This window comes from Balearica regulorum, chromosome 14 (genome assembly GCF_011004875.1).
Source record: "Balearica regulorum gibbericeps isolate bBalReg1 chromosome 14, bBalReg1.pri, whole genome shotgun sequence".
In the NCBI taxonomy this organism is placed as follows: domain Eukaryota; kingdom Metazoa; phylum Chordata; class Aves; order Gruiformes; family Gruidae; genus Balearica; species Balearica regulorum.
In genome coordinates this window covers 5,243,037-5,262,643 of record NC_046197.1, presented here as the reverse complement: position 1 = coordinate 5,262,643, position 19,607 = coordinate 5,243,037, and the positions used below count along the sequence as shown (strand labels likewise).

The window sequence follows — 19,607 nt, the reverse complement described above, 5'->3', positions numbered from 1 at the left end:
TCCTCCCTGCCTCTGTCCACTTATGCCTTTTCCCAGGAGGCGGCCGTGCCAAAGACCGGTGCTGGTTCCTGCCTGGGTGCCCACAGCAAGGGAGGCACGGGCAGCGCGCGGGGAGCAAGGGGACAGGTTACAAACGCCAGACGTCCATTTTCCACCCGCTCCTGGGCCCTGGACGTGTCTCAAGCGCCTGACGCCTGGCAGCGCTGGCTGGTCCCCCTGAAGGCGGGGTGCGCCCGGGCTGGGGTGAGCCGTGCCTGCCGGGAGACCGCCGCCCCCCCCCCCCCCGGCGCTAAAGGCGAGGCCGGGAGCACGGGGCCCTTCGGCCGCCTCAAGGCTGGTACCGGCCCCGCGGCAGGCGGACGGCCACGCCGCGCTGACGTCAGACGCAGGACGCTGCGCGAGCCCTCCCCGCCGCTCGGGGGCACCGCCGCCGCGCTCGAGCCTCTTCCCCTTGCGCTTTCCGCTTCCGTTCGCCCCGCTTCCGCTTCCGGCCGCTCGAGGATGGAGGCGCGCGTGGCGCAGTCCGCAGCTCGGCTGGCGCGGCAGGTGCGGGCGGGGCCGGCGCTGAGGGGCCCCGGGGCCCCGGGGGGCGGTAGCTGGAGCCCGAGGCGGGTCTCTGGGCAGAGCGGGGTGCCCGGGGGGGGGCGCAGGGGGGGCGGAGGGCCGGTCTCGGGCGGACAGGCGGAAAGCAAGCGCCTTCCTCAGCTGCTTTCGTTTCTCTGGAGCCGGAAAGTAGGGCGGGAGCAGCGTCTCGTTCCCGGGCGCCTCTGTTACGGGGCGGGGGGGGGGGGTGGCTCAGCTCATGGCGCTTTTCAGCCGGGGCGAGGGCTCACGGGCGAGTTCGGCACAGGCCCTGGGCGGCAGGAGGCCGTCAGGCCGTGCGGCCCGTTCCGTTCGCGCCCCGGTGCGTCTGCCCGTTCATCCGCTGGCTGCCGGCTCTGGTAACCGGGCGAGGATCGCGGGCGGGGGGGCAGGGGCTGGCCTGCCCTCGGGAGGGGCCGCTCCGGCCGGTGGCTCCTGTCGGCGCAGAGGCGGCTCCAGGCGGGCTTTGAACCCGTGCTGCTCGTTCCCTCGTCCTCTGTTGCCCCAGGAGCACGCCGCTGAGAGATTCTGGGCGCTTGGCTTGTGGGGGGTTTGCCTGTCATACACACGCGTTCTTAGGCAACTTGTCAGCTGTTTTCTACTCACAATTCAAGCATTCAATAAGCGCTGCCATAAAATACTGAGATAATAAATCTGGCTGTTGAATCTCTGCAGCTCCTTTTTGCCTTTGTTTTTGCATTTCTCCTTTGTAGCTGCTAGGAGAGGAAGGGCATGGGGGGTATTCTGGCAAGGCGGTTCTCCCTTTGCCGTCACTGCTGTCTGGTCTTTAGTCCATAAACAAATTCCAGTCACTCCATAGCAAAGCAAAAGGGACAGCGTTCAGCTCTTTAACTCCAGGAGGCTGAAGGAGGCCGTGTGGAATTACTGAGCCTGAATCTACCTGGTGCCAGCTCCAGCATACCCTGGAGCCCCTTGTCAACTGACTGGCAGAAATCATTAGCTCTTTGGGAAAGTAACCCAACAAAGAGTGTGTGCCGATTTACTGCACTGAGCCAGCTCAGCGAAGGCTTGGCAGAATACGAGCAGAGATAAAACCATGCAGGAGGCAAGAAGGAGGGGAAGGGAGAGAGAGAGAGAGGTGCTGTGACCCCTTTGCCATGCTTTCTCAGGCCACTTTCTCTCTCTTTTTTTTTTTTTTTTCCCCTTCATTGTGATGGAGAAAAGCTCTGTCACATTAAAGCCCACAGACAGGAGTCTGTGCAAGTTTCATGTAAATTCTCTTTTTTTTTCCCCTTCATTGTGATGGAGAAAAGCTCTGTCACATTAAAGCCCACAGACAGGAGTCTGTGCAAGTTTCATGTAAATTCACTTGGGTCTTTGGAAGACATTCTTATGTGCTAAGGGAAAATATAAGGATGATTTTTGTCCTATTGAAAAAGCTGTAGTTTTTTTGTATTCACAGGTGAGGGGAAGATTTCTAGTACTCAGCTGACCAAAGAGCCCTTGGAGATGTCAGCATGGCCTCATGTAATTCCCGCAGCTTCTCATGAGGTGGTCATCAGGTATGACCCTTTACTGACAAGTTGAGATATGTCCAGGGCTGTGCAGGGACAATAATCCAGGGGGTGACACTTTATGTCCTGAATGGCAGCTTTTTTCCTTCCTTTTTTCAGTTATACATTTTGTAGATCAGAGGTGTATTGGCATTTTCTCCATTCCTCGCTTTGATGGTGCTGTGAGAGAGGAATCATAGAGTTGCTTTGGTTGGAAAAGACCTTTAAGATCAAGTCCGGCCATTAACTCAGCACTGCCAAGCCCACCACTAAACCATGTCCCTAAGAACCACATCTACATGTCTTTTAAATACCTCTAGGGATGATCAGTCAGGCATTTCCCTGGGCAGCCTGTTCCAGTGCTTGACAACCCTTTTGGTGAAGTAATTTTTCCTAATATCCAATCTAAACCTCCTCTGGCACAAATTGAGGCCATTTCGTCTTGGAGTTACAAGGGATATGTATAGTTTAATTTAGTAGTTTGTTTTTCAGAAAGAATGTAGAATTTATAATATCCCTTTAATAATATCTAGCATTTGTAGGTGATTTGCGACAGAATTAGGTTTATCACAGATTGCTGTGATAAGGGGTGGCAACATGGTTATGGGTGTGGGAGTCATACAATCAGGGAATATCTCAAGTTGGAAGGGACCTATAGGATAATTGAGTCCAACTCCCTGCTTCTTGCAGGACTACCTAAAACTAAACCATCTGACTAAGAGCATCATCCAGACGGTCCTTGAACTCTGACAGGCTTGGGGCCCTGACCACTTCCCTGGGGAGCTTGTTCAAGTGATCTACCACCCTCTCAGTGAAAAACTTTTTCCTAATGTCCGGTCTGAACTTCCCCTGACGTGACTTCCTTCTATTTCCACATGTCCTATCACTGGTCAGCAGAGAGAGGAGGGTCGTGGGTGGTGTTCCCCTCCTGAGTGGCCCATGAACCAGGGTGCCCTTGTCGCCAGTTTGGGGGCTGTTAGCTGTACTCCACAGTGCGGCTGTCCCCATCGATTGTGGAACTCACTGTAATTATTGCTTAGTTCAGGCTCTTCTGCTGGCTGGTTTTGAATGAAAAGTTCATTTCATAATCTGTATTAGCTGTTGATGTGCACAAAAAGGGAGACTTAAATGGCAGCAGCAATATTGGGATAGGCAGCTAGACCACTGTGGTGAAACCTTTTCCTTTCAGTTCTCACTCAAGTAACGCAAAGACTGCTACTGAAATTTGCTGCAGAAGAGGAGCACAAAACGTGATAGGAAATGTGCCGGTCTGCGCTGACAGGGTTGGGCTTGGTCAAATCTGAAATGGGACCAGCCTGAATGCCACTTACCTGCAGGTGTCTGTGCTGTGAATTTACTGTTTTGGTGTAGTTGTGGGAAAGAAGTAGATGAGACGTACTGAACTGTGGCATTGTTTTAGAGATTTTTACATCCTGGCCAAATGCAAGTCATGAGGATAATAGTAGTTGTCACCCTGTATTTGTGTGGGAAGAGCTGTTTGGGCCAGATGTCTGCCCCAGGGGTCGGTGATTCCTGAGAACCTTTGTTCTGGGTTCTGGCCGTGCACATGGATAGATGTCTTTCCTCATCCTCCCTTCTAGTCTAACAGTGTGGAAAGAAGCTCCAGTAAGATACTGGTCATCTCGCCTCCTGCAGGTCTTAACTTGGGTGGCCAGAGGCATCTGTGATTATGGAGGAAAATCCAAACCGAATTTCTCTTCTGAAAAGCTTGCCAATGGTACTGAAATATCTCGGTGGCTGTAGCTTTGGGGGAATCTTTCAATGCAGGAGGAATAAGTATGAGCTGCTTGTTGGCTTGCATACGTAGTGATCTTAATTTCAAAAGCAGAATGCAAATTTCTGCATCTGGACAATGTTTGTCCTCAATGCAAAACTTTCCTAAGGGCGTGACTTGCTAACCTGTCCTGAAGCTGGTGGCTTTGCTAGAGAGAAGGTAATACTGGGTGAACACAGAATTTACAGATAATGTGATACTAAGGGTAGAACATATCTTTGTGCTTTTCTTAAAGCGCATTCTAGGCTTGGGGAGGGTGAGTTATGCATGTCACCGCTCCGATGTTCCTTTAAGTCAGTTTGTAGCAATAAGGCTTACTTAAACTGACAGTGCAACAACTGTAAAGCAATGCAGTGAAATCTGTCGTGTGCTATTTTAAACTCGAGGTTCAGTCTGAAAAAGTTTTAAACGGGTCTGTAAGTTGCATGAAATGCTACCAGGTCAGGCCAGTAAGAAAAGCTGAAAATAAAGAAATATATTTTGTGTTGGTTATATGGGGGAAGGTATGTGTATATATGCAAGAGAAAAGCGGTCTGATTTTGGGGCGCATCTGCCTTGTGTTAAAAAAAGAGGTACTAGGCTGCAAAAGGAAAAGCTGCAATGGGCTATTTGAAGTGAGTTATTTTTCAGATACAGCTGTGCTGTTTAACGATTTTAGTTGGCTAAATGCCAAACCAGAGATTTTGATAAAGTCCTGTTTCTTCATATCTGAACCTGCAGGAAGCATCTTATTCTCCTGTAGCAGAGGAGACCTTGAGACTGTAAAAGAAGTGTGCTGGCATCTAAAGCACAAATGAAAAATCACCTCAAAAGTACTTATTTTTCAGCTTGGTCCACAAATAGGCCAATCTTCAGATTGTTTTGGCTCAGCTTAGATTTTTTTGAGCATCTGCAGTTAGTTATAGCAGCATTTGTGAGAGCTGTTTTCCAGGTGGATGTATAAGACCATATTTGATGGCCCAGTTTTTTCCCTTAGTTAGATATTCTGATTGTTTCAAGAGCAACAAACGATAATAGCCTGAGCTGCCTCTTGCTGTGGGAGTTCTGGTAGAGGAGAGCCTGCAGGAGTCAGGCGGGGGGCTGGTGGGCCAGGGTGGGGAGTGCTCACTGCTGCTTCTAGCTGCCTCTCCCTCCATAGCAGCATTGAGTCGCTTAAATTTTCACTAGCCTCCAGCCTTCTGTTTGTGAGCCAGGTTTGTGGCTGATGGGCACAAAGCTTATTATGGGGGAGGACAAGAGGCAGACAACAGAGATGAAGTTTCAGATATTTGGTTTCTTTGGGGGATAGCGTGCAGAAAATCACTGCAGTAGTTGGGCTAAGACTGCCTGTTGAGACATCTGCCTCTGTCCTGGGCTGTGAAGTCTGTGAAAGCCTTCCCCCCCAGGGAAGTGTGGGGAAGTTTCTTTATTTGGAGCGTAGAGGTCCACCACAAATTCCTGATTGCCCCTGAATGCCTTATGTCAGTGTTCAGGGCAAAGCCATGCTGGAGGTAGGGAAGGAAAGGTTGTGTGGGGAGGTGGAAGTGAGAGCATGCTGCAGCGATGGCTCTGTGACTTCCCCTGCGCATCAGCACCCTATACTTCCTGGCAGTTCTGTCTCCAGTTGGCATTTGAGCTTGCTGGGGTTGTGTGAGTGATTGTGGTTTCATCCTCTGCAAGAGAAACTGTGGGTTATGAGATGGTGAAACTGGCTGAAGGAGGCTTTAGGGAATTTTGAGTCAAATCATTTGGCATCTGTATTAGATTTAAAAAGCTGGGGAGAGTGCTTACTTTGGGAATATGTTTTATTAGCATGACCTGTTGTCTTTCTTGCACCTCTGTCTTGATATTGGTGAGATTATCATCTCACTGACTTTTCTAAAGAATGTTTCAGAATCCCTCTTTTTGACACAAGTAGAAACCACCTTTAAACATCAGTTGTTTGGAATTACTCAACTTACCTGTCATTGCTGCCACTTTTATGAGGCAAGCCTAGAATCTTATCTAAAATCTTGCAGCTCCTCTCCCTCTGTCCCCTCACTTTAAGAATTACAGTGTGACAACTTAATTTCCTTTTCAGGAAAACGAGATCAAGTTGTTAACTGCAGAAATTGAGCGACTGAAGAACTTTGGATGCTTGGGAGTCTCACCAAGTTTGGAAGTGTTGCGAGACGAAAACGCAAAACTTAAGTATCGGCTAAATTTCCTTCGAAAGGTAAGAGAATAAAGAGTTAACGCTGTAGCACATGTTTTTGTTTCATTAAGACAAGCCAAATAAATGATGTCAGTTTGTTACAGCTAGCGATGTGTGACAGCGTGGTCACTCTGCATTCTGACACCTTAATTGTTGGTGGCACATCAGATACCTCTTGGTTCCTTAAACAGAAACCTACTTTATGGAAAATTTTGGTAGGTTAGTAAGCCCACCCCACCAAGTCTTGGCTAGTCACGTAACGGGCAGCCCAGCTGAACTCTCTACCAGGATCGCTGGCAAAGGTGTGAGGAGGAATGCAGCCCTGCATTCAGGGGAAGGCTTCGTGCTGGGACGTTCAAAGGGAGAAGCAGCTCGTGAATCACATGATTTTTTAATGTTGTATATGTTGCTCCTGTGCCTAGATGTGTCAGCTAAATCTGTCAGCCATGCTTTGCCAGGCAGCCGAGGAAAAACATGGGATGTAACGGCTCCTCAGATGCTGTGAATTTAGCCTTCTGGATTTTGATTTTTCAGAGCCTTCAAGAGGAAAGAAGTAAAACAGCAAAAAGCATGATTAATATCAACAGCTGCCTTCAGGAGATCTTTGGAGCTGCTATTCAGGCTGCCTACCCAGATTTAGAAAACCCTCCACTAGTGGTGACGCCAAGTCAGCAGCCCAAATTTGGGGATTACCAGTGTAACAGCGCCATGGGCATAACGCAGGTAAATATGAATGATCTTACAAAGAGCAGAAAAAATGGGGATGTTGTCTGTTGGAAGCTAAGTGAGAGTTGCAGTATTGGACCTGTTTCAGGCTTGTTACAGGCCTCTGGGCTGAGAATTCAGTGAGTATCTAACAGCGTTTTAGGGGAAGCATTGGCCTTCACAGAGCAGACCTTTGAACCTCTGTTTAGATGACAGGTATGAGAGAGTCAGATGTGTGTCATACAGAAAAATGGCTCAGGTCGTGGGATCTAAATCAAATCAGGATTTAAGTGCTGCATTGATTTACTAATGATGTGCAATTACATACCAATTAGTGAACTATATGTTTGGAACTAATATCAGCAGAACAATAAATCACAATTCCGTACGCTTGCAAAATATTGAGAAACACCTGCAAATCTCTAAATGCTCTTCTGTAACACCAGGAAAGTATAGTGTCCCCAGAATATTTGCACAGAGTTATGTGCACACATACCCTTCTCACCGGGCAGGTGGGCTACAAACGTGCCCCATCTCTGAGAGCACAGGTTCCCCTCGATGCACACACCTCCTGTTGGTGTGGGTGCTGCAGCTGCGCCCGGGTGGGCCAGGGGTCCCTGCCTGCTGCATCCTGAACTGCCCTCCACGAGCTGGGGCCTGCGCAGAGGCTGTGCTGTGCGTGAAGCGCCTTCTCACAGTGTCCAACCAGGTGTAGGCTACTGCTCAGGCACCGTCCTTCATATTTCTCTAGCTGAGTCCTTTGTTTCAAACGTCTCTCGTTAATTCCCTGGTTACAGCTGAATTTGGCTGACGGTTGTTGTATTCCTTTAAGCATTTTCAGTTTTGTGACAAATGCTCTTTCAGATGGATTTGAGTCCGCTATTCTGCACACTTTTTGTGCTCATGTTCCTGTCTTAGTGGCTGTTGTTATCCAGGCATTTGCTGAGGGTTGGCTGTGTGGGCATCCCCACATCTATGGTTGGTGGCATCTATATTTGCTTTTAACTGAGCAGAAGGCAGGAAACATGGTTTTTCTTGTTACGATGTTCTAATCTTGCAGGTTTTCAGGCAACTTGAAGAATGGTTCTACTTTACAGAACACCCATTAAGCATGTGCAAAGGAAGGAGTGGGGCTTTTTTAACCTGGCTAGTATCAATGGTTACTGTGAATATTATGGCATTGCTGCTTTCTGGAAGATATTTGGCCAAAGAGGACCCAAATAGAATAAGAGACACTTCAGGAGTTGCTCAGTAGGCTGGGACTGTGCTGAAGTAAAACCAGGAGGTGGGAGAGAAAGAATGTAGTGCGTTCTAGCATGGGTGCTAAAGTGCCCAAACTTTCAAGGCATTGATGCCTTTGAGTGAATAGACAGACTCTTTGTAATTACAGACCTTTTATTTTGCAATCTCAACAGAAGCAACATTTATTTTAATTATTAATCTATTATACTGGTAATCTTGACATCAAATTTGCACCAACACACATGGAATTCTACTCTCCCAGGTTGTCATCTGCAGCCGCTCTGTCTGTTGTCCTGCCACAATGAGTTTGACTCCCAGGCAGCATCGATACGTGCCAGACAGCAGGCTCTTGGTCTGAAGTGCCAAGGCGGAAACAGCCCTCATAAATGCCTTCCCTTGGTCTCGTTAGCATATTGTGACTGGGCTTTGGCCAGAGGAGCACCCTGGGTGACTGCACTGACACGGGCTTTCAGAGCTTTGCCATTTTTTTGACCGCTGCTTTACCCCAATTAAGTCGCGGTTGGGATTCTCGAGCAGACCTGGCTTCTGTGTCAACGTTGTTCACATAACTCAGTGTCTGAACAGTCGCCTTCAAGCCAGGGTTTCAAGTTCCAGATTGTTAGCTGTACTGGTGAATAAGGGTTCCTAGTACTGGGCTTGGCTGTAGAATTTGTTCCCTGGAAAGGGACACCGTGTAAGCTGGGCCTGAGGTTGGCAGTGCTCACACACGCAGCACGCTCAGAGCGTGTCAGCACAGCAGAGCCAGGGGATGCAGTGCAGTCATTTCCCGCTGAGGGCAGGAGGTTTTGTACTTTCTGTCTGCCTGTTAGGGACCTGACTGTGAGTCACATCTCCCCTTAGAGCCTTGCTCCCCCAAGGTGTCCCTACGCAGAGCTGGAACACCGATCACCGCCAGAGGAGCGGGAAGTGCCCTGACTCGCAGGCAGCACTGGTACGTGCCAGGCAGCAACCTCTCCCTGCAATGCGCTGATGTGGAAACAGCCCTCACAAATGCATATTGTTTTCCTGGGAGCTCATTAGCATAGTAATGCCTGGGGTTTGAGCCAGGAGCTCTGCATGCTCCTTAGAGTAACAGAGCACGGTACTGGGTTTGGGATGATTCAGATAGCATGCCTGTAATCTGCTATAACATGCCTGTAACCTGGTTTTGCGTTTGTTTTTCCTGTACGTTGCGCTTTGAGTAGCTTTAAAGGCTACAGAGATTTTCTTTTCTTGCCCGTTCTAAACCTTTACCACCTTGTAAGAATCCTGTTATGATCAACTGTATGGCAGGTTAAACAGGAAGCTGAAACTTAAGTCACATTTTGCAGCAGACTGCAAGTTAGCAAATACAAGCAGTAGTGAGTGTAAATTCTGAATTGACAGAGGTACGTGCTCTTTGTGGCCTTGATGGGAGGGAGGTGATACATTATTTTCAAATACGTCACAGTAAGAATGGAAAATCATGTGCTCAAAACCAAATAATTGTGGTAATTTTGTGCAGTGTGAATGTTGTGTTTCGCAAGGGCCAGGTTGGGCTAGCTCACAGAATCATCCTAAAGGATGTGGTTTTCTAAGATTGCAAAAAGCTACGTGAGAAGGTGCTTTGGGAGCGGACAGAGAACTTGTGGAGTTGGTCTAGATGATCTTTGACGATCCCTTCCAACCCAAACTGTTCTGATTCTATCATTGTATGTGAACTTGCATTGTATTTTTCAAGTTCCTCACAGTGGGCCATTTCTGTCTGGAGGGAAAAGGAGACCTGCTTTACCAGCAGTTTTTCTGATGCTCTTTGAAGAAAATTGGGCAGCGTTAGCATTATCTTTGGTTGCTTGCGTTGTTAGATTTTAGCTATTTATTTGTTTGTTTGTTTGTTTATTAAGTTTGAGTCTGAGGTAGGACTGAAGGAAATTTGCTTTGGTTGCTTTTAATCAGAAATCGGCAGGCTTGCTCTGAAACCACACTCAGTATCCACTGTAGGCACAGTTCAAAACTTAAATCTGAATGATGGCAGAGCCGAGGATCCCCCTGAGACTGATGGACAGCATTTTGAAGCACTGTGAAGGCCTGTGCCAGCTATGTTGATTTTTAAAGAGTTTGTCCCTTTTACTAGCTTAGAGAAATACAAATTTGCCAAACCACAGGTTTTGAAAAATAGCCTGGAAGATTTTCTTCTGACACAGGGACTACCCTTTAATTGCCCTTAGCAGAAGGGAGTGAACGTGTTGGGTCTAATTAGACTTCTGCTGTATGGAAAGAGCTGATCTAATCTGTAAAATTTACTAAAGATGTTTTTCTTTGTGTGTGTCTTTGCCTTGTGAAGCTAAAGGATCGTGAGGATCTTTCAATGCCGCAGTGTCTGTTCTTTCTAGTTCACTCTGTAGAATGTTTTGGAGGATTGAATTTTACTTGATCTTCTTGTTGTGTTTCAGATACTGCTCAAAACCAAGGAACAGAAGGTTAGTCCAAGAGAAATTGCTGAGAAAATAGCAAAAAACATTCCCACCAATGAATGCATTGAGAAGGTTGAAATTGCTGGTCCTGGTAAGATAGTTTCATGGTTACACACTTTGGATGTTTTAAAGCTGATAGGGTGGTTTTATACTGGATAGTAATCAGGGAAGCTGAGCTGAGTTCAACTATTTCACGATTTAAAACTGCAGTTACAGGGTGAATTAGCTTCTTGTGTCTTGGTGAGCTTTGTATCCCTCAGACTCATGCAGCAGCAGAAAATCTACCACTGTATTAGAATTGGCAAGTGCAAGCCTGAGCCCTTTAATTAGCAATTTTTCCACTGGTCCTTAAGGGACCAGCCTTTCCCCTTCCAATATTGGTGATCTGTGTCAGGCCACAATCACGAAATCACAGCAAAAATCGATACGCCCTCCTCGCTGTTGTTTGCATGGTGAGGAGACCTTGTTGTCTCAGCACTGAGATGCTGAAGTAGCATGGAGGTTATTAATTACTGCATCTGTTTTGTCCTTGTGACCCAGGAAGAAATACAAAGGCTCATATTCCTTAGGGCTGCAGCATAAACACAAAAATCACATGGCACAGCCCTTTGAGTGCTTGGGCAGAAGCTCGTTCATTAGCTCTGTGAAGCAGAAGTAAAACAGTGTCGCCCGACAAGCATGGATCCCAGGTGTAACTATACGTTTTAGGATATTAGTTTAAAAAAAAGGAGACAAAGCAGAAATTGTTTTTGCATTCTGCAAATGCTGGCAAGGTTATTTATTTTCTCATTAAAAAATGTTTTTATAAATTCACCTTTGAGTGACAGTGTGCAAAAAGGAGTTAGGTCAGTGGGGTAGCTTGCAGAATCTGACTCCTGTGGTAAAGGTTATAGTGGTGCGAAACAGACTCTTGTAATCTGGAAACAGAACTAGTGACAGCTTTGTTGTCCTGTTGCTGAAAAGTTATTTTGTTTTGACAAGCTAACTTCATATGCTCTCCTCCTTGATGCAAGGAAACAGAAATCCAAGGGAGAAGGAAAGAAAAAGTGGTTTTGAGGCACTTATGCAGCCTCGGCACTCATTGCTGGTTTTCTCCTCTAAAGGTTTTATCAATGTCCACTTGAGAAAGGATTTTGTGTCAAAGCAGCTGAGCAGTTTATTGGTCAATGGAGTTCAACCACCAGCTGTTGGCAAAAGGAAAAAGGTATGGCAGTAAGCACAAAGGCATCCCGCTCCCATACGGATGAAACGGGACTGCGGGTAGCTTTGAAATTCCCCCCGACGTGGTTTGTTGAGCAGATGTCCATGTCAACTAGTTGTTAGAGCGGAGTAAATGGGATGGGACTGAGAGACTGGGGGCCATGGGGTAGGCTGCATGTACCTGGTGTGGTCTCCGGAGGGTGAGGGACAGGGTTTCCTGGGGATGGCGTGTTGTGCCAGGGTCAGTCTGGGAGTGATCTCTGATGCTTTGCTGGGGGGATGCAGCAGAGCCACAGGCAGGAAACCTGCTCCGATGTCCCCGCCGGGCCTCCTCTGTTGCTGTGTGCTGTTGGCAGCAAAGGCTGTGAGGGTCGGCGGAGGCGAGCCTTGTTCCCCCTGCCCCCCAACAAAACCCAGATTAAACACATGAGGTGTGCTGATGACTGCTGCTCTTTATTCGTTTTTTCCTTTGGTACTGTGTCTAGGTGGTGGTGGATTTTTCATCCCCTAACATTGCAAAGGAGATGCATGTTGGCCACCTGCGGTCTACCATCATTGGAGAAAGTATGTGCCGCCTGTTTGAATTTGCAGGTTATGATGTTTTGAGGTGAGAGCCAACTTTTGGGTGGGGTGGGCTTGTTTGGCTGAATTTATACCTATCTCTATGCTTTGGTCTACATTGGTCTTTTTTTAATAAGCACGTAACAAATAATCCTTTATGTATAGTAAGATACTAAGCTGAGCAAGTGTTGCAGAGTTAGGAATCAAGGTGGCCGGCAGCTTCATTGCAGTGAAATTGAGGGGGGCTTGCCTGGTTTTGGTTTCCAATATTATTTGTGTTTCTTCTTCTAGAATATATATTTTTAAATACGTGTATTTTAAAGCATATGTTTGAGAAATCATAATTACTGTGCTTTTCGATTGCTTCAAGGTTAAACCATTTAGGAGATTGGGGCACCCAGTTTGGAATGCTCATTGCTCACCTCCAAGACAAATTTCCAGATTACTTAACTGTTTCTCCTCCCATTGGAGATCTCCAAGCTTTTTACAAGGTATTTGTAGCAAATAAGTGTGATATTTATGTCAACATCTGAAAAGCAGATTGAGGAGCTTTACAAATTGCAGCATAGTCTTGGAGAAACAAAAGAATTGAATCACTGTTAATAGATTATTGCAACAACCTGCCACTGGGAAAAGAACTGCAGTATCTGATACTGAGTTGTCTGTATGGGCTATGATTAAAGGACTTTGTAGGCACGCTGCCTCTCTGTCTTTTGAGACAGGTACACTTGGAGAGCCTGTTATGCATGTTAGCTTGCTTCAGGGGAGAAAGAGATGCTGTTTCATGTGGTGTGTTTTACCGTAGGAATCCAAGAGGAGGTTTGACACAGAGGAGGAGTTTAAGAAACGTGCCTACCAATGTGTGGTGCTGCTGCAGAGCAAAAACCCAGACTTCATTAAAGCATGGGAACTGATCTGTGACGTGTCGCGGAAAGGTGACTTTGCCAGATTCGGAATCGTGTCTCAGCAGTAGAACAGTGTAGCTTTCCTCGCCTTTATGTCCGAGTCCATCCTCTAGTTTTCCTTTGAAAATCACTGCCACACTGCTATGGGAAGCTTAAAGAAAAAAGCAGATACGACCAAAGTACTGGGCTGTCTGTGGAGGCTTTCAGCCAAATCTTTTGTCTCCTGAGTCCCAGTCTGATGGCTTCACCAAGAGATGGAAAATGCCTTTAGGGACTTGCTGTGCTCATTGGTAAACATACGCCACTAATTCCCACTGCGTGCATTTAATGGAAGTATTTTGTTCTCTTTCCCTCCTCAAGAGTTCCAGAAAATCTACAACTGCTTGGACATCACACTTATAGAGAGAGGTGAATCGTTCTACCATGAGATGATGAAAGACATCGTGAAAGAATTTGAAGATAAAGGTGAGGCTTTTGGTCTTGGAGTCAGAAATTCTGCAGCTGTCAGGATGAGTGTGGTAACCTCACTCCTATTCAGCAAGGCTTAGGACTGATGTTTTTGAAGTTGCATATTCCCCACCCTTGTTCTTTTTCTCAGCCACAGATGGGGACAGACTTTTTAGCAGGGCCTGTAGCGATAGGACAAGGAGTAATGGGTTTAAACTAAAACAGGGGAGATTCAGACTAGATATAAGGAAGAAAATTTTTACAACGAGGGTGGTGGAACGCTGGCACAGGTTGCGCAGAGAGGTGGTAGATGCCCCATCCCTGGAAACACTCAAGGTGGGGTTGGTTGGGGCTCTGAGCAACCTGATCTAGTTGAAGATGTCCCTGCTTACTGCAGGGGGGTTCAACTTCAACGATCTTTAAAGGTCATTTCCAACCCAAACTATTCAATGATTCTATGATACATGAAAGACTTCCCAGTCTTAGTGTTGTGACTGTATGGGAACTTTGAGAAATCTCTGCGAAGGCAGTGGCATTTTTGGATCCTGTTGACTTTGAGACTAGCAAGAAGCCAAATGGAGTATAACAAGTTTCTGGTTTTATGTATTCCTATCTGGATTTGGCAGTTCTTGAGCCTCACCATCTGAAGTGTTCTGACTAGTCTTATCTCTGAAAGACTTTGTGCTAAGTCCTTGTTGCATCTCCGTGGAGTTTCTATTTCCTTTAATGCCGTACTTTGTACTGCTGGTTTTGTGATTGTAAAGGTGGATCTGGATGCCAGTGACAGGAATTTTTAAATCCAATTAGGTCTCTTGTGGTAAGGCCAGATCTGTACAGATTTGCTTCCTTGTGCATAGTCTTGAGTTCTGGAAGTGCAGTGCAGAATGTGACTTGGTTGGCGAGGGAGTTCTCATTTAGGTTTTTTCATATTTTGAGCCATTAATTATTTGATGATGTGAGTGCTTGGCCTTTTCTTTGTGGTAGCATCTGGGAAGGGAAGTATTTCTGCCTGTGCTGGCTCACAAAACTCCCCATGTGATAAAACACAGAATGTTTTCCGCTGCTTTTCTAGGATATGTCCAGGTTGATGATGGCCGGAAGATCGTGTTTGTCACTGGTTTCCCTGTCCCGTTGACAATCATGAAATCGGACGGAGGTTACACATACGACACATCTGACTTAGCTGCTCTCAAACACAGGCTGTGTGAAGAGAAGGCAGATATCCTTATTTATGTTGTCGATAGTGGTCAGGTGAGTGTGCCAAGCTCTGCTGTCGCTGCTGCTACAGATCATCAGAAAGTGTGTCAAATGACAGATGCAACAGTAACATAGATAGAACGCCGTAGGGATTTTAGTGGGGTTGGTATATTTGCTCTTGTCCTTATTGGTGGAATGGTGAATCTAGTTTGGTGGCTAGCAGTCTCCATGAAGAGCCCCTAGAACTGACTGATTAGGGAGAGACCCAGTTATCACTGGAGGTGGGTGAAGCCTAAATCTCAGTAGATGAGTCGGGAATGAGATTTGTACTCCTTATATACTTGGGTCTCTCCTTGCCTGAGGAGATGCAAGGTTGTCAGCTCCGTATCTGAGCAGTGATGCAAATTTGAAAGTTGCTGCTTCTGTAAGCCAGGAAAACTCTTTGAAGGGTTGAACCTTCTGAAGCAGAATTTGTCTGTGGAGCTAGAAACATTTTAAGTCTCATTGTGAAGGAGATAAAGCTGGGAAGAAAACTTGTACCTGGAGGAGTGGGTTGAGAACCAGTTGTTGGTATTTGTTTCTTGCAGTCGGTGCATTTACAAACAGTGTTTGCAGCTGGACAGATGATCGGCTGGTATGATCCCAAAGTAACCAGAGTGGCCCATGCCGCGTTCGGAGTGGTGCTGGGAGAAGACAAGTAAGTCTTTGGCTGTAGTTTTGTCTCTGTGTGTGCCCTGAAGAGGATGTTTGAGTGAATGCAGAAGACTTGCCTTTGTTTGTTGACAAGTATGTATGTGGCATGCCAAAAAAAAAGGCACCGTGGCCCATGCTTGTTATTTGTAACTGCGTCATGGTCCTTGATCCACATAGTCACTGGTGCAGTGGTCAGGTTCCCCCTTGGGCCTGGCTTCTGCTGCCTGGCATTTGGCACTGGGAATGGCTGGTGGAAATGCAGTGGAAGCTGATGTGAATACTGGGAGATGGCAATGGTAAAGGCCATGATCTCCATTATTTTCTACCTGCCTCATGGTAGATGGGAGAAGAACCTCTTGTGTCCCAGTCTGCAAGCCAGGCCATTGTGCTCCAGAGTTGTTCTTGTGTCTCTGTGAAGGTATGGCAAAACCAGTCTGCTCTGACAGTCACGTGCCATTGCAGGCTGGGTGGTTTTGCTCTAAGTTTGTTCAAAATTAAAGGTGACTTGCTGGGCTGGGCAGGGGTCTGGCACTGGTATCATGTCCTGCCTAATGTCTGGAACTGGGACAGTTCTGACTGTTGAAGCCTTCCTGGTCACCCCTCCCGCCACCCCATGGGTGTTCTCTCAGTTTTGTAGCTGTCTCTGTGATGTCAGTTTCTTCAATATGAAGGAATTTGTGGGCATGTGCTTTTTTAATAAGCCATAAGGTGTGAGCAGTGGAAATCCCTGCAAGAAGTTCTCATGCATGTCCTGGATCTGCCTGGGCACACATGGCACCCTAGGCAGCGGGTGGAAGTGTTCTGCCTCGTATGCAGGTCGTCATTTTGGCTGTGTGTTTTCAGGAAGAAGTTCAAAACTCGTTCAGGGGATACAGTACGTCTTATAGATCTGCTGGAAGAAGGGTTGAAACGAGCTATGGACAAGCTGAAGGACAAGGAACGGGACAAGGTAGTTGTAACAAATTGCTTATCTTTCCTGAGAACTTCCCAGATTTGTTCACAGACTTACGGTTTCCGCATTCTGGATGTGAGCTGAGAATATGGACACTGCCAAACCGCCCAGGAAATGCCATGGGTTGTGTACACAATCAGTGTGATTATTTGATAGCAGTTTGGGCAAGGTGCTGTCACAGGGAAAGAAGAACATCCCTGAGTACGTAGCAGTGAGAAAATGTGAGCTGCAGGCAGCACACTGGCCTCTGGCTGGGACTGCAGAGGTTTTTGAGGACGGGAGAGCAGAGCTGGGCCTAGCAGGATAGCTGGCCTTGCAGGTGCCATCAGGTCTCCCTGGTGTGATGGCAACAGCTGTGACTCCCCCAAGGTGCAGGAGGTGCTGGCAGAATATAAAGTTGCAGCCTTGGCCTGCTGAGCTAGCGGTGACTTCTGGTGATGGATGGTTGGGGATCTGCAGGGGACTTTGGCTTCACCCTTTCCCTGGGAGGCTGTGGCTGAGTTTGCTGGAAGCCCTTTGTTAATCAGATTTCTGTCTGTCTTGCATCCTCATGGTCTGGAGAGAACTGGACAGTGTGGGACATGGAATGGAACAGAAGGGCCAAACTCTGTCCAAGCACTGTGTGAGGCAGTGGAATTGGGAGGTGCAGCTCCTTGGTGCTGCTCCGCTTCGGGTGAAAGGTCCCTTTTTAAAGAGGAACATGAGGAAGTACAGAAAAAAACACCTTGAAAAATCTCCCAAGGGCTCATATGACTCAGGCACAGAGCCCTTTGCCATGCTGACAGAGCGCTGCTCCACCAGAGAGGGGGTTTACGTGTGTTTGGACTGTCCAAAATGCTCTGTAAGGGTAGGAGGGCTACGTGTTTGTTATGTGTACACACAGTTTGTAAGAAGCAGGAGCACAGTATGAGCATCAAACCTGTGTGGCAGATAGCACATCATGTGGCACAGAGGTCCTGTGGGCATTGACAAGGAGAGGGAGTCAGCCATAACCTGGGGAGGGCTGCAGTGCCGTTTGGTTGCAGAAGTGAGGGTGGGTATGGGTTGTCTGGTGCGCCGAGGTGGAAAGATGGGTGTGAGCCTTTCACTGCGTACCACGTGGGTAAAATCCCTCAGCGGCCTGGGCTTTCCTCTTGAGCTGTGCTTGGTGGTCGAGGCTGCGTGTTGTGGTTTGTGATGCCAACGTAGCATTCTTCCTCTTGACTGTTACTTGTTTCGAAATTGCAACAGGTCCTCACGGCAGAAGAGCTGAAAGCTGCCCAGACGTCAGTCGCTTTTGGATGTATTAAATATGCAGATCTCTCCCACAACAGACTAAACGATTACGTATTCTCCTTTGACAAGATGTTGGATGACCGAGGAAATACAGCTGCTTATTTGCTGTATGCCTTCACACGGATTAGGTAGGCTGAGTGTGCTGGGAGCCCCTTGGAGTTGGTCTCTGATGCTCTCTGCATCTTTATCGCAAAGGGAGATGTGGGGAGAGGGGTGACTTAATTACATCCGTGCTGTTAGGGGTAATTGGTAAGAGAAGCCAGCTGCACTGGTATGCGCCATAGGCAAAATTTTGTCATCGGAAATGGTGTCCTCTGCTATCTGAAACAGGGCTCCCCTGTGCAACACGGGTGCCCAGCTTTTAGCTAGCAGGGAGGGAACTGTGGGAGTTTCTGGTATTTCCATTAGAGGATTTAGGCGATGGCAGAGGAGCCAGGCTGTGTTCCAGCAGCTGCTCACCTCAGGTATTGCCGTACCCCACAGAGTTTTCCTGGCACCCTGAACCCTGGCTTGCTTGGCAGGACCAGCTGCCCTTGCCGACACATGTGCTCAGAACACATCCCTCCTTATTCCTCTGGACTGCTCCGAGGGCAGCAGGTCCCTGCACATTCCCAGGGCTGATTGCTCTCTTCTGGCCTGGTAACCTGGGGCTGGGCAAACAAGGAGACAGCAGGTGGCCTGTGCTAGCCCAGAGACAGGCCAGACAGGTGACCAACTGCAGGCTGGCCCCGAGGAGGTTGAGTAGTGGGACCCTCGCAAGTAGAATGTGTTTTGGGTCGTTTCAGGGCTATTGCTCGCCTGGCCAATATTGACGAGCAGATGCTGCGGAAGGCAGCCAGGGAGGAGGTGCTCATCCTTGACCATGAGAAGGAGTGGAAACTGGGCAAGTGCATCCTGAGGTTCCCTGAGATCCTGCAGAAGATCCTGGAGGACTTGTTGTTGCACACACTCTGCGACTACCTTTATGAGCTGGCCACTACCTTCACTGAGTTCTACGACAACTGCTACTGTGTTGAGAAGGACAGGCAGAGTGGTGAGTGTTGGCCTAGGGCTGCTGCATGTGCCTGTGTCACATACCGCAATACAGGCGATCTGCAGGGTGTTTCCCCGTGCTGGGAAGGCTGTTGACACGCACCCTGCTGCTGCAGACCAAGTGTCCGTGTGGGAGGGCTGAAGATGGCTGGCACAGCCTGTGTCATCTGCCTGTGAGCAGACTGAGTAGAGAGTTGCGAGCAACCAGGCACCTGGCAGCACGAGGGCTGATCAGTCTGCCTGGCTTGGGGAGAACGGGAGGGGGCTCGGTGTGCCCAGGGCCAGGAGGTGGGCTGATGGGGGTCCCCTGGGGAAGGCGGCGTTAGTTGTTCTGAGCAGCTGGTCCAGCTCCTGTGTTGGTGTTCTGCAGGCCAGATCGTGAAGGTGAACATGTGGAGGCTGCTGCTGTGCGAAGCCACTGCCACTGTGATGGCCAAAGGATTCGACATCCTGGGGATTAAGCCTGTGCAAAGGATGTAGCTGTACCCTGTAGGGTGACAATAAAGGGACTAAATAACTGGAGGTGTGTCTGTCTGTTGGGGCAGGGCTGTGGTGAGGAAAGGTGCTGTAGGGGAGCAGCACCCCCTTAGGAGAGAAGGGAAGGAAGGAATGAAAGGCAAGGAGGAAGTAAGGGGAGGGAGGGACGGAGTAACGCGGGAACAAGCTTCAGAAGCCGCAGGTCCAGAGGCAGACAGGAGGGGCCATGGGCACAACCCAGAAATTCTCTGTGCAGGAACAAAACCCCTCAGGCCTGTGCCCAGGGCTCCTCTGCTTCAGTCTGCAGAGTTTAAGGCCTGAGAACTCAGAACACCCTTGAGCACTTCCAGGAAGCCCTCCAAGCACAGTACAACAACCTTACTCTGATGATTCCCACCATCCTC

The 19,607-nt window shown here is 48.1% G+C and overlaps 1 protein-coding gene across 3 annotated transcripts; it reads left to right on the top strand.

Annotated features, from left to right (window-relative positions):
- The first annotated feature begins 437 nt into the window (after nucleotides 1-437).
- On the top strand, nucleotides 438-19,244 carry RARS1 (arginyl-tRNA synthetase 1). Of its 3 annotated transcripts, XM_075766773.1 has the most exons (16): nucleotides 477-546; nucleotides 2,006-2,105; nucleotides 5,951-6,085; nucleotides 6,599-6,787; nucleotides 10,444-10,555; nucleotides 11,568-11,668; nucleotides 12,150-12,271; nucleotides 12,596-12,716; nucleotides 13,031-13,160; nucleotides 13,491-13,595; nucleotides 14,650-14,828; nucleotides 15,362-15,471; nucleotides 16,311-16,416; nucleotides 17,650-17,822; nucleotides 18,480-18,727; nucleotides 19,097-19,244. In XM_075766773.1, exons 4-16 carry the CDS (start codon nucleotides 6,635-6,637, stop codon nucleotides 19,204-19,206), a joined length of 1,770 nt encoding a protein of 589 aa, XP_075622888.1. In that variant the 5' UTR covers nucleotides 477-546; nucleotides 2,006-2,105; nucleotides 5,951-6,085; nucleotides 6,599-6,634; the 3' UTR covers nucleotides 19,207-19,244. The 3 variants fall into 3 exon arrangements, with proteins under 3 accessions (XP_075622886.1, XP_075622888.1, XP_075622885.1); XM_075766771.1 differs by lacking the exon at nucleotides 2,006-2,105 and having other exon boundaries at nucleotides 438-546; XM_075766770.1 differs by lacking the exons at nucleotides 477-546; nucleotides 2,006-2,105 and adding an exon at nucleotides 3,772-3,834.
- The last annotated feature ends 363 nt before the right edge of the window (nucleotides 19,245-19,607 follow it).

Coding starts and splice junctions, on each gene's coding strand:
- RARS1 (XM_075766770.1), top strand. CDS start 3,787: ATGGAGGAAAATCCAAACCGAATTTCTCTTCTGAAAAGCTTGCCAATG. Junction 11,669..12,149: donor CTGTTGGCAAAAGGAAAAAG/GTATGGCAGTAA, acceptor TACTGTGTCTAG/GTGGTGGTGGATTTTTCATC. Junction 16,417..17,649: donor AGGACAAGGAACGGGACAAG/GTAGTTGTAACA, acceptor AAATTGCAACAG/GTCCTCACGGCAGAAGAGCT.